This window comes from Erythrolamprus reginae, chromosome 4 (genome assembly GCF_031021105.1).
Source record: "Erythrolamprus reginae isolate rEryReg1 chromosome 4, rEryReg1.hap1, whole genome shotgun sequence".
NCBI lineage: Eukaryota > Metazoa > Chordata > Lepidosauria > Squamata > Dipsadidae > Erythrolamprus > Erythrolamprus reginae.
This window is the reverse complement of record NC_091953.1, coordinates 80,123,247-80,137,178: the sequence shown is the minus strand read 5'-3', so window position 1 is coordinate 80,137,178 and position 13,932 is coordinate 80,123,247. Positions and strand designations below refer to the sequence as shown.

Genomic DNA, 13,932 nt, shown 5'->3' with positions numbered 1-13,932 from the left:
CTAGCAAATAAACTTAAAAAACAAAAGAAAAAAAATTGATTCTTAAAACAGATGCTGGAGAGGTATGCCATGAGCTAGACAAAAAAAGAAAACAGATTGCTAGCGACTTCTACAGCAAATTATACGAAAATCAAGACTCAAATAATGAGAATCAGGAATTAATTATACAAGATATATTTACTTGAGCAAACCTTCGCAAAATTCCAATTGATACAAAAGAGCTATTAAACAAAGAGATTACAATGACCGAATTGAAAGAAACAATTAAAAGACAAAAAAATAATAAAGTCCCTGGGCCAGACGGCCTTCCGATTGAATTATATAAAGATCTTCCAAAAGAAGCAGAAGGAACACTTCTAGAGCTCTATAATGATGTCCTAGAACAGTGGTTCTCAACCTTGGGGTCGGGACCCCTTTGGGGGTCGAACGACCATTTCACAGGGGTGGCCTAAGACCATGGGAAAAGACAAATTTCCAATGGTGTTAGCAACTAAAGCTTCTATTCTAGCATCTCGGAACATATTTTTACAATCCAACCAGTCAGGTGTTTACAGGGGGGTGTCTCTCTGACCTCTTGCCAATCAGCTTAAAGATCTGTGGGAAGAATTGGTGCTAAACTTATAGTTGGGGGTCACCACAAGATGAGGAACTGTATTAAGGGGTCGTGGCATTAGAAAGGTTGAGAACCACTGTCCTAGAAGAAGGGAAAATTCCATCTTCTTGGAAAGATGCTAATTTAGCATTAATAGCCAAAAAAGACACTGACTCATCTGATATTGCCAATTATTGTCCTATTTCCCTCTTAAATGTGGACTATAAAGTGGCAGGTTTAAAAATCAACAAACTTAAAACAAAAATGATAGTAAAAAACATGAATAATATGCAAAAAGCAAATATTGCCACAAAACTAAATATTTAAATAACTAAAAAGATTAAATACTTAGGAATTGATATAACGGCAAGGGTTTCAAGCCTGAAAGAGGATAATTATGACAAATTGCTAAATAAAATTTAAAAAGATAGAGAAATGGGACAAATTACAGCTTTCTTTTCTTGGAAGGTTAGCTACAATCAAAATGAACACTCTACCAAAAATAAATTTTCTCTTCCAAACAATTCCCATTTATCTAACCCAAGATTTCTTCAAAATAAATAAATAACATAACAAATAAATTTATCTGGCAAAACAAAAGTCCTAGGATCCATTTAAAATATATGCAAGGAAAAAAAAGAGGATGGAGGATTGGCATTACCAAATTGGAAAGACTATTATCATGCCTCAACTCTTGTCTGGGTCCAGGATTGGATACAACTATCTAATAAAAGACTATTCACTTTAGAAGGTCACAACCTCCAATTGGGCTGGTATTTTTATTTATGGGAAAATAAACCCAAAATTCATAAATACTTTACTAACCATCTCATAAGGAAATCTCTGCTCACAGTTTGGCTAAAAATCAAAAAACAATTCTATAAAGGGATCCCGACCTGGTACGCTCCATTATATGCTCTCATTCATCCAAATTTGAGAAAGAGAAGCAGCATAATAAGATATAAAGACATAATCAAAACTAATGGAGAAATAAAAACAAGATTAGAAATGGAAGCTGAAGGTTTTAATATAGAATGGTGGGAATACCTGCAGATTCAAACGAGATTCACCAGCTTGCTCTTTTATTTTTTTAGTTTATTTCAAATAGTGCTTAAAAATATCCATGATATAGAAACTAACAGATGTCAAGGTAAAGTTCTATAGACATATTATTGCATACTTTGGCAGAAAAAAATAATCCTCAAAATTTTGTCGCATTATCATTTTTTTTACTTATAGAAGTCATCAAGGCTTCTATACGTTTCCATTCATTATTATAAGTATTCAGCTTAACCAATAGGGTCCTCTTCTTTCATGGCAAAATGGAATAAAACTTACCTTTCATTTCTGAAACTATTATATTATAATATTTTTATATAAAATGTCTACAACAAAGGCAAAAATATAGCTGTTAGAAAAGGGGTGCCAAACTGGATTTCTTTGAGGGCCGGATCAGCATTGTAGTTCTCATGGGCTGGTCGAGTGGGGAGATAGGATGGACTCCTTTTACAGCACCCTGCTGACCAAAATGGAGCTCAGGGGGGCTATGTGTGCCCCCCCTGCACCCCATTTTCTGTCTAGATATGGACCTCTTGCAGCACTTTGCCAGCCTATGCTTCATTTTGGCTGGCAGAATGCTGTATTTATTTTATTTTTATTTATTTATTCAATGTTTATGCCGCCCTTCTCCTTAGACTCAGGGCGGCTTACAACATGTTAGCAATAGCACTTTTTAACAGAGCCAGCATATTGCCCCCACAATCCGGGTCGTCCAGGCAGATAACGGGATATGAATGGCCGTACACTGCCCTCCCTACACTATTTTGGCTGCCAGAGGCAGTACGGGCCAATCCTTTGCTATTTCTAGTCAATCCCACGGGCCAGATTTAAGCATTCCACAGGCCTTGAATTTGACATCCCTGTGTTAGAAGGACATAGAAAGCTGTAGAAATGTTGGTGTTATTATTACTATTATTACTATAATTTTCTATGAGATGTGTCACAAATGGAATGTAAAGTGTTAGCTTTAGAAACTGGAAACTGAGTTCTAGACCTCCATAATCATGAAACAAATTGGCTGACAGACACTCTTAAATCCAACCCACTTCACAGGATGGTCATATGTTCACTATCTTGATCTCCCCCCGCTTTCTCTCTCCCTCTCTCCCTCCCTCTCTCCTCTCCCCTTTCCATCTATCCCCCCCTCCTCTCCCTCTCTCCTTCCTTCTCTCTCTCACTCCCTGTCCTTTCCCTACCTTTCTCCCTCCCCCCCTCCCTGTCTCTGCTCTTTTAAGGCAGAATAGAAATCTAATAATAATAGTAAGTTAATAATCCTGACAAATTTAACGTATTTTTCTGAGTATAAGGTGCATCTTTTTCCTCCCTAAAAGAGGCTGAAAATTTGTGTCCATCTTATATTCTGAATGTAGCTTTTTTGAAGCTTTTTTTCCAGCCCCAACTAGATGGTAATGATTTTCCTAGCTTCCTACTCCCTCCGAAGAAGGCTTTTTTTCCTGCCTTAAGTCTTTACAGACTTGTTTTCATTCCTACTCCCTCTGAAAAAGGCTTTTTTCAGCCCTAACTAGGGGAATAAAATAATATGCTGAAGCTGAACAGACTAAGGATGTTAGCCAGATGAATACCTGGTAGGTAGATTCCCCCCTTCTATTTTCCTCTCTCAAAACTAAGGTGTGTCTTATACTCCGGTGTGTCTTATACTTTGGAGTGTCTTATATTCTGAAAAATATGGTATATAAAAAGTGGTCTAATTTTATTACATACAGTATGACTGTCTTCTTGACAGACGTATTGGGTGCTCAGAACCTTATCTAATTGTACTTTCTGGATAATGATGTACTTTCTGGATAACGATAACCAAAAATGTGCAGGTTAGAGTAATAGACTTGTTATCTTTTTCAGTACCATAAGTATTGCTTCACTTCATGTTTCATAGAGAAGTTTTCACATTTAACATAGAAGGGGATTCCTTAGGTTTCCCTGTTTAATGCCTTCAATTGTACCTGTGTTGTTTTAGTACTTGATTCATGAAATTTAGCATTAAAAAATATACAAAACCATTTTATATTTAAACTTCTTGTTGGTATGAGGAACAATAGTTTAGATAATTTAGCATATGTAAAACAAATTTAGAGAAGCTTTCAATATGTTAAACCATTTTTAATGTTTAACTTACTGAAGACCTAATTATAAAATTAGCAAGTAGCTTTTCTGTCTTGATCTTATCCAGATGTTTTATAGTTTTAATAAATGTCCTATAAATGTGTCAGTCATATCAATAAACATGTTATTTCAGGTGGTTGAACAGAATTAGTATGCTTGCTGCTGGATATGCAGAAAGGGAAAGGATCAAACAAGAACAAGGTAAAAAGTTAATGGCTTTACCTATTTCAGTTTACTTAATTAAAATGAATGATTATTTTAGAATATTCCTTCACATGTAGACAGATTAGCATTATATAGCAATGTGTTACAATTCAAATTCATTTTCAGTGCACCTGTCAACATTCCAACGGACAAACCCAACCAAGCAAGCATGAGTGAGATGATCCAAACTCAGAATGCAAAACTTTATTGAGTACATAATTTCAGCACTAGTTAGTGCAAAACCAGTTCTAATGCAAACCCACATAATTAAAGTACAGATTCGCTCTCCCCCTATTAGAGTAGAGTATTGTCCAATTGAGTCTCATTATATTGTTATGAGAAAATGTCTTTGGCTCTGGCAAACACATGCCAAAGTGTCATTGGTTCTCATGATTGTCTTCTTGATGTCTGGAGCCTACATTTCATCTCCCCCTTCCCTTCCCCCTACTTTGTAACTTGACAGGCGGACCCCCTAAACTGTAGGAGATACCTGAAAAACATATACTATTATCATTTACTCTGCAACCCTCCAGGGAGGGGCCCTAGCTTCTGAAGGTAATTTGCATGGAGTCTTGACTATTAAGCTCTCTGCCTTAATGGACAAGAGGAATGCTGTTGATATAATTTTCTTGGGCTTCAGTAAGACATTTGATAAAATAGACCATAACCTACCATAAAGACCATAAAGTAGAAAAATATGGGTTAGACAGCAACACCACCAGATCAGGCGGTGGTTGCTACTTACTGCCGCTACTGGTGCACTGCGTGCACAGCTTTGGGTCACCAGCATACACACACATGGAGGTGTGGCTCTTCCCTGCCATCGCTACGCAACTCTCTCCCTTTCCCCAATGACAACAGATTTCCACTTGGTCAGCCAGGATAACTCCAGTATCATAGCTTCTGTCATTTTTGGAGTCACCATGAACTGAATGCTCTCTTGGTGAGTTCCTAGTTTTGGGTGAACCAGTTCTATTAGGGAGGGGTGGACAAATCCCCCCACAATGGAACCATCAACCTGCTTTAATTTCATGTGTTGGGGTAGCTTTCTCACTCACAATCCCAACTTCTGTATTGTTTGCATGCTGACTAAGCATTAGGTGCACACTGAGTATATTAGAGCTTTTATGACCCCTTTCACCCCTGAATGGGGTACTACAATTTCCACTGGGGTTGATAGGAGGGTGATAGTCTCACTTACCATTCAGTCATCTTCCCCCATGCTGTTGCTCTTGTAGAGGGTCAGTTGGAGCTCCTCCTCAATTGGAGTTTACTTCCCTTCACAACTTTAAGAGGAATGGAAGTTTTCTTTCTGCAAGCAGAAGTTTAATTCACAAACCGAATTTATCTTTTACTTATTCTATTAGACAAAAGTACATACAGTAGAACAAAAGACATTTGTTTAGAACATTACACTGTGCAGATTGATGTTGCCCTTTTTTAATGAGTTCAACATGTGACTTTAAAAGAAATATTTCTGTCTTGCCTGGTAGTAAAAATTTAATTTTAAAAAAATATATAGAATAGAATAGGTATTATCATTATCATTCATTATCATTATCATTATCATTATCATTATCATTTATTGGATTTCTATGCCACCCCTCTCCAAGGACTCGGGGCGGCTCACAATATATAAAATATACAATACATAATATAATCCAATTAATTAATTAAAAATCTAGAACCACCCCTCCTAAAAAACCATAAAAACAATCATTCCATTCATATGGTGACAAGTGTAATCCTGGTCCTGGGCTCAGGCTGCTGCTACTCAATGCCAGGTTGGTGGTTAATAAAGCTCTCCTCCTCCGGGATTTTTATCCTGGAGGAGGAGGCCGACCTGGCATGTGTGACTGAAACCTGGCTGGGCCCAGAGGGAGGAGTTCCTCTCTCTGAAATTTGCCCAGCTGGGTTTTAGGCATCAGCCTTGACCCCAGAGAAGGGGGGGAGGAGTGGCTATTATAGCCAGGGAGTGCCTTCGCCTACGTAGACTCGTTGCTCCAGAGATTGCGGGTTGTGAGTCTCTCCTGGTGAAGTTGGACTTAGGGGTTCAGGTGGGTTTGTTGCTCATCTACCTGCTCCCAGCTGCATGTCAACAGCCCTGCCTGTGCTGCTCGAGGAGGTAGCCGGGCTGGCGGTGGGTTTCCCCAGACTTATTGTCTTGGGGGACTTTAACCTACTGTAGCTCGGTGAAACCTCTGGGCTAGTGCAGGAGTTCATGGCCACCATGACAGACGTGGACCTGACTCAAGTAGTACAGGGTCCGACTCAAGAGGGGGGACATGCACCCGACATGGTATTCCTCTGTGAGCAATTGAGTAATGGTCTGAGACTAAGGGGCTTTGTCTTTGTCATGGTCAGACCATTTTCTACTGCAGCTTGACTTCCTGGCTCCAATCCTCCCCCACAGGGAGGCAGAACCAACTATGTGGTTCTGACCCAGACGCCTGAAGGACCCAGAGGGCTTTCAAAGGGCGCTTGGGGTCATACCAGATGCACTCGTCCACAATTTGGCAGAGTCTCTTGCCGTGGTCTGGAATAAGGCTGTGATGAAGGCTCTTGACTGGATTGCTTCGTTGTGATCTCTCTGTGGCAGGAGGAGCTCTGGGAGTTGAAATGCCAGAAGACATGTCTAGAGAAACAATGGAGGAAGAGTAAGTCCGAATCCAACCGGACACTTGTAAGAGCTCACATTAAGACTTACAAAGCGGCGCTCAAGGCACCAAGTTGCACGTATCATGCCGCCTTGATTGCATCAGTGGAATCTTGCCCAGCTGCTCTGTTCAGGGTGACCTGCTCCCTCCTTAACCAGGAGGGAGGTGGGGAGCCCTTGCAGAGTAGTGCCGAGGATTTTAGCACATTTTTCGTTGATAAAGTCGCTCGGATCCGGGTAGACCTCGACAACGAGTCAGTCGAGGTGACTGGGGCCCATCCTTGTCCATCTGTCTGGGAAGAGTTTGATCTGGTGAGACCTGATGAAGTGGACAAGGCCATTGGAGCTGTGAGTTCCACCACCTGTTTGCTGGATCCGTGTCCCTCCTGGCTGGTTTCAGCCAGTAGAGGGGTGACACGGAGCTGGGTCCAGGAGATTGTCAATGCTTCTTTGGGGAGGGGGTCTTTCCCGGCTCCATACAGCTACAGCATGGAACCTGCTTTGGTCGCATTGATGGATGATCTCTGGCAGGCCCGGGACAGGGATTTATCCTCTGTGCTGGTGCTTCTTGACCTCTCAGCAGCTTTCGATACCATCAACCATGGTATCCTTCTGTGTCGATTGGAGGGGCTACGAGTGGGAGGCACTGTTTTATTTTATTTATTTATTTATTTGTCAAACAATTATAAGGTGATAATTTGTACATATTAAACATTAGATAATGATAAAAAGTAGACAATAGGACAAGGACAGTAGGCACAATGATGCGCTTATGCACGCCCCTTACAGGCCTCTTAGAAAGGAGGAGAGATCAATTGTAGATAGTCTAAGGTTAAAGGTTTTGGGGTTAGGAGTAGAAACCACAGAATCAGGTAGTGCATTCCAGGCGTTGATTACTTTGTTGCTGAAGTCGTATTTTTTGCAGTCAAGTTTGGAGCGGTTGACATTTAGTTTAAATCGATTTCATGCTCGTGTGTTGCTGCGGTTGAAGGTGAAGTAGTCGTTAACAGGTAGGACATTTTGGTATATGATTTTATGAACTATAATTAAGTCGGAACGGAGACGACGGAGTTGTAAGTTGTCTAAACCAAGAATTTCAAGTCTGGTGGAGTAAAGATTAGATTAGATTTATTGGATTTATATGCCGCCCCTCTCCGTAGGTATTTCGTTGTGAGAAGAGGAATGAAGAACACTTCTTGTGAAATATTTCTGGACTCTCTCAATTGTGTTGATGTCAGATATGCAATGTGGGTTGATCTGACAAATGTTTTGTAAGCTCTTGTTAGCAGTTCAAAATTGCGAGAGAAGAAGCTGTGAAGGATTAAGTTAACAACTCTTAAAGCCTTTTTGGCAATGTTGTTGCAGTGGGCTCTAGGACTTAGGTCACTGGATATGAGTACTCCAAGGTCTTTGACAGATTGAGGGTTATCAATAAGTTCAATTCTTCCAAGTTTATATTTAGTATTCTGATTCTTTTTACCAATGTGTAAAACAGAGCATTTAGTGGTGGAGATTTGAAGTTGCCAGGTTTTAGACCATTCTGCTACGTGTCTTTTTGAAGTGTAGCAGCATTGTCAGTGGTATTAAATAGTTTGACATCATCTGCAAAGAGAACGCAATTGCTAGTGATGCAATCGCAAAGATCGTTTATGTATAGTATGAATAGTGCGGGTCCTAAAACACTACCTTGAGGGACACCACTGTTAACAGGAGCAGGAAGAGAAGTGACACTTCCTATTTTGACCACTTGTTGTCTGTTAGATAGGAATGCTGTTAACCAATTGTGTAGTAGTCCAGAGATGGACTACTAGGCCGTAGGATTTGAGTTTCAGAAGAAGTTTGTCGTGGACAACTGAGTCAAAGGCTTTGCAAAAGTTGATATAGATCACATCAATTGGATTACCTTGGTCAAGTTGAGTGGTCCAAATGTTTTACAGTGTAAGAGTTGTAGATTACAGGACAATTTTTTTTCTGAAACCAAATTGTTTATTGGAAAGTAGTTTATTAGCTTCAAGGTGGAGTGTAATGGATTGGTTTATGATTGATTCCATAACTTTGCAGGTGACACAACACAAGGAGATAGGTCTGTAATTTCCAACGTTGCTTGGATCTCCTTTTTTGAAGATAGGGATGACTGTGGCAAGTGACCATAGTGTGGGTAGGGAGGTAGTACTGAAGGATTTATTAAAAATTATGCTCAGAGATTTAGCCAAGGTAGAGGAGAGCTTTTTAAAAAAGTATGCACATAGTCCATCTGGTCCAATAGATAAAGATGGTTTTAGGTTGTGTAATGCCTTTCTAACATTATCTTCTGTAAAATCAATTTGTGTAAGATCATTGAGGTTATTTGTGGTGCGATTAGGAAATGTTGGGCATGAGCCATTGTTGTTAACAAAGACTGAGCGGAAGAAGGTGTTAAAGAGGTTGGCTTTGACTGATACGTCATTATGGTCTATGTTGTTTGGTCCTTTAAGGGGTGGGATGGGTCTAGAGATTTTGAGTTTATTGTTAACAAAGTTGTAGAAGGCACGAGTAGACTTTGTCTGTAGAAGGTTTTCTTCTTGGATGATGTGATAATTGGTACATTCAGTCTTTATTTGGTGACACAATTTTTTATAGCGGCTTTTGAAGTTGGAAACATGGCCTGCTTTATTTTTGCGCCAAAGAGTTCTTTTTTTGGTTTGGAGCTTTCTTATTTTTATGGGTAATTTGTTTTCTTAGTTTTGGTGAATATTAGTGGTACGTATAATTTGATGACTCTTTAGATTTCAAATAAAAACATATTGCAGTGGTCTTCAGTAGTGATGCAATCAGAGAAAATTGTGTGCCAGTCAAGAGGTGAGAGGTAGGCTTTGATGGGGTCGTAATTGGCTTTTTTGAAGTTATAGTTGGTTGTCCTTTCATTAAGATGGTTTTTGTGAGGGTGTATGTTTAGGTAAAAGTCAATCATGCTATGGTCACTGTTAGAAAAGGGTTCTTTTATTTGTAGTCCGTAAATTGAGTGTAGACTGTTGCAGAAGATGAGGTCAAGACAATTGTTAAGTCTAGTGTTGTTAGTAACTAGTTGATCTAGTCCTAGGCTAGTAATGGCATTGTAAAGGGTTGAATGTATGGGTTCAGTGGAACATTTGTTTAGGATCCAGTTTATATGTGGAAGGTTTAAGTCTCTGAGAAATATAAGAGGATGAGGGTGGGAGCTTGCCCTCATTAGTAGTGAGGTTAGTTTGTTTGCATGTGTGATATCATAATCTGGAGCTCTATAACATAGAAAGAAGCGAAGTGTGGTATCTAAAGTCAGTTCACAGATGATGGTTTCAGGAAGATAAAGTTCTTGTTTAACTTGCACTTTTTAAAGATTGAGTGATTTCTTGTAGAAGATTGCAACACCACCTCCTCTGCGGGATTCACGGTCAGAACAGTAAACTTGATAGTCGCTTACTGTGATAACGGAGTCAGGGAGGCATTCATTTAACCATGTTTTACAGATAAATATGATGTCGAATTTAGCAGTTTGTAGTAAGAGAAGGAGTTCAGGTATTTTATTAACGATGCTTCTTGAGTGCATCAGTTTACATTTGAGATTAGCAGTGGATGTTGTTGAGGAAGTAAGGGGCGTGCATACCTAGTCTTGGTTTATTGAGAGTTGGTTTTGAGTAGTGATGGTTGTGGGCGATGGTCGTTTGAAGTTAGTGGTTAATGAGGAGTTGATCTTGGTTGAGGGTAGATTGGAGGTTGGGGTGGTTTTGGTTGATGATGGTTTTGGGGTTGGTTGGTGGATTGCGTAACTTGGTTTTGATGCAGCTGGCACGGTAGTCGACATAAATATCAGTTTGGCCTTGTTCTTGACGTTTTTTTAGATCTGCTCATAATTCACGGGATTAGATACGTTGTAAAATTGATAAGTCCGGTCTAGAGCAAAGTTTTTTAGCGTTTGAGTCATCTCTGGTTAATGAGTTTATGGTCTTAATGAATTTGTGTTTGCTGAGTTCATTTGTGAGAACTACTCTGCAGAATTTGGGGGCTACTGAACCATCTCTATATTTGTATTCTGGGCCGTCTCTGGTCTCTTCAATGATTTCATCAGCTGGAAAATTGGATGTGATGATTTTTCGAATTTGGTCTATATCAGATTCGTTAGTGACTTCGAGCCCAAATACAATGGCATTATTCCATTTTTGTTCATGTTCCAGGGTGCCTCTGATGAGTAGGGAAATGTCATTAGGATGGTTTGAGGATAGTTGAGGTAGTGGATGTTGCAACTGAACATATGGTGGAGGTGGCAGTTGATGGGCATATGGTTGAGATGATGATTGTTGTTGCTGAGTTGGAGTATGATTTAGATGAACTGGGTTTCCTTTTGATTGTACTGTGACTTTGTTATCCAAAGATGTGAAGCATGCTTGCAAGCGTTCTTCAATGTGGGCTTGCAAGCATTCTTCAATGCGTCCTTCAGTGGTTCTCCTCCTACCTCTCCGGTCGGTCGCAGTCAGTGTTAGTGGGGGATCAGAGGTTGACCTCTAGGTTTCTCCCTTTTGGGGTGCCTCAGGGATCGGTCCTCTACCCCCTGCTATTTAATATCTACATGAAACCGCTGGGCGAGATCATCCAGGGGCATGGGATGAGGTATCATCAATATGCTGATGATACCCAGCTGTACATCTCCACCACATGTCCAGTCAACAAAGCAGTGGAAATTATGTGCCGGTGCTTGGAGGTTGTTAGGGTCTGGATGCGTATCAACAGGCTCAAACTCAACCCCGATAAGACGGAGTGTCTGTGGGTTTTGCCTCCCAAGGACAATTCCATCTGTCCATCCATTACCCTGGTGGGGGAACTACTGACTCCCTCAGAGAGGGTTCGCAACTTGGGCGTCCTCCTCGATCCACAGCTAACATTGGAGAACCATCTTTCGGCTGTGGTGAGGGGAGGTGTTTGCCCAGGTTCGCCTGGTGCACCAGTTGCATCCCTACCTGGACCAGGAGTCACTGCTCACAGTCACTAATACCCTCATTACCTCGAGGTTTGATTACTGTAATGCTCTCTACATGGGGCTAACTTTGAAGAGTGTTCGCAAACTTCAGATAGTGCAGAATGCAGCTGGGAGAGCAATCATGGGCTTTCCCAGATATGCCCATGTCACACCAACACTCTGCAGTCTGCATTGATTGCTGATCAGTTTCCGGTCACAATTCAATGTGTTGGTTATGACCTATAAAGTCCTTAGTGGCATCGGACCAGAATATCTCCGGAACCGCCTTCTGCCGCTCAGATCCCAGCGACTGATTTGGTCCCACAGAGTTGGCCTTCTCCAGGTCCCGTCGACGAAACAATGTCGTCTGTGGCGGCCCCGACCCTCTGGAATCAACTCCCCCCAGAGATCAGGACTGCCCCCACCTTCCTTGCCTTCCACAAACTCCTTAAAACCCACCTCTGCCGTCAGGCATGGGGAAATTGATTCCCCCGGGCCTCTCCGTTTTATGCATGGTTTGTCTGAGATGTATGACTGTTTTATATTAAGGGTTTTATATTGTTTTTTTTTAACTATTGGATTTGTACTGTGTTTTGTTGTTGTGAGCCACTCCGAGTCTCCGGAGAGGGGTGGCATACAAATCTAATAAATAGATAAATAAATAAATATTGGCCAAGTGTTATTGGAGACACAAGGAATTTGTCTTTGGTGCATATGCTCTTAGTGTACATAAAAAGACAAGATACATTTGTTCAAGAATCATAAGGTACAACACTTAATGATTGTCATAGGGTACAAATAAGCAATCAGGAAACAATCAATATTAATAAAAATTGTAAGGATACAAGCAACAAGTTACAGTCATAAGTGGAAGAAGATGGGTGATAGGAACAATGAGAAGACTAATAGTAATAGTAATGAATAGTAGTGAATAGTTTGATTATGGTGAGGGAATTATTTGTTTAGTAGAGTGATGGTGTTAGGTACAACACTGTTCTTATGTCTAGTTGTTCTGATGTGCAGTGCTCAGTACCATTGTTTTGAGGGTAGGAGTTGAAACAATTTATGTCCGGGATGCAAGGAATCAGTAAATATTTTCACAGCCCTCTTTTTGACACATGCAGTATACAGGTCCTCAGTAGAAGGCAGATTGGCAGCAATTGTTTTTTCTGCAGTTCTGATTATCCTCTGAAGTCTGTGTCTATCTTGTTGGATTGCAAAGCCAAACCAGACAATTATAGAGGTGCAGATGACAGATTCAATAATTTGATGTTAGGTGACCATTTTAGATCTTGAGATATGATAGAACTTACTTACTTACTTACTTACTTATTTGTATGCTGCTCATTCCAAACAGACTCTGAGCAGCTAACAACAGGTATAAATACAATATAAGTAAAAAACCAATTAAAAATCACTAAAATCACATATATTATAAAACCATACATGCAACAATCAGTCTTAATTCTAGGCCTGCTGGAAAAGTCAGGTTTTAACAGCTTTCCGGAAAACCAGTAGGGAGGAGATAATATGAATCTCTGGAGGCAGTTGATTCAATATGGTCGGAGGAGCCACAGAGAAGGCTTTTCCCCAAGGTTCCACCAACTGACATTGTTTGGCGGACAGGACCTGGAGAAGGTCGAACTTAAAAATTTGAAGGAAAGAGGTGATAGAATGGGAAGGTTTCTCCAAAGGCTACCACCATTTCTTTGAGTGTGTTCAGTTCCAGATCGGACATAGGTATCATTTTCATATTTTTTACAACAAAGTATTAAAATAAGTATTAAAACAGCTGCAAAATTCAAGCAGACCTCAAATTATGACTTGGGGAAAAATCCTGGGAAAAATCACTTATGGGCTGCCTCAAAACTATGACTGTTGCATCACCTATTGCGGTCATGTGATCACAATTTGGACTAATGACAAACAGCTTGCATTTATGACAGTTGTAGTGTCTTGTGATCATGTAATTATGATTTGCAACCTTTCCAGTCAGCTTCCAACAAGCAAAGTAAATTGAGAAAACCAGATTTGCCAAATTACCATGTGATTCACTTAACCATTTGACTTGCTTATTGACTGAAAAATTGTCATAAAATAGGCCCAGTTGCATGATCTCACTTAACAACAACAGTGATTGAAATTCCAGTCTCTATCTCTATGCCTCATGATTATAAATGTCTTCAGGAATGTATTATGTTTGTTTATGTGTCTATATTATAGATAGATATAGTTATATACAGTATTATGAGAGCGAGAGAGAGCGAGCGAGAGAGAGAGAGAGAGAGAGCGCTGCCCTTCTTGTACAAATGATTCTGGGTGGCTTACAAA

General features: G+C 40.2%; 1 protein-coding gene across 6 annotated transcripts in view; it reads left to right on the top strand.

Annotated features, from left to right (window-relative positions):
* CNKSR2 (connector enhancer of kinase suppressor of Ras 2) overlaps window positions 1-13,932 on the top strand; it is a 326,584-nt gene that overhangs the window by 264,693 nt on the left and 47,959 nt on the right. For all 6 annotated transcript variants that reach the window (XM_070750725.1, XM_070750722.1, XM_070750728.1 and 3 more), the window contains one exon: window positions 3,906-3,973. In XM_070750725.1, the coding sequence (XP_070606826.1) occupies window positions 3,906-3,973 (68 nt within the window). The remainder of the gene's footprint in view (window positions 1-3,905; window positions 3,974-13,932) is intronic.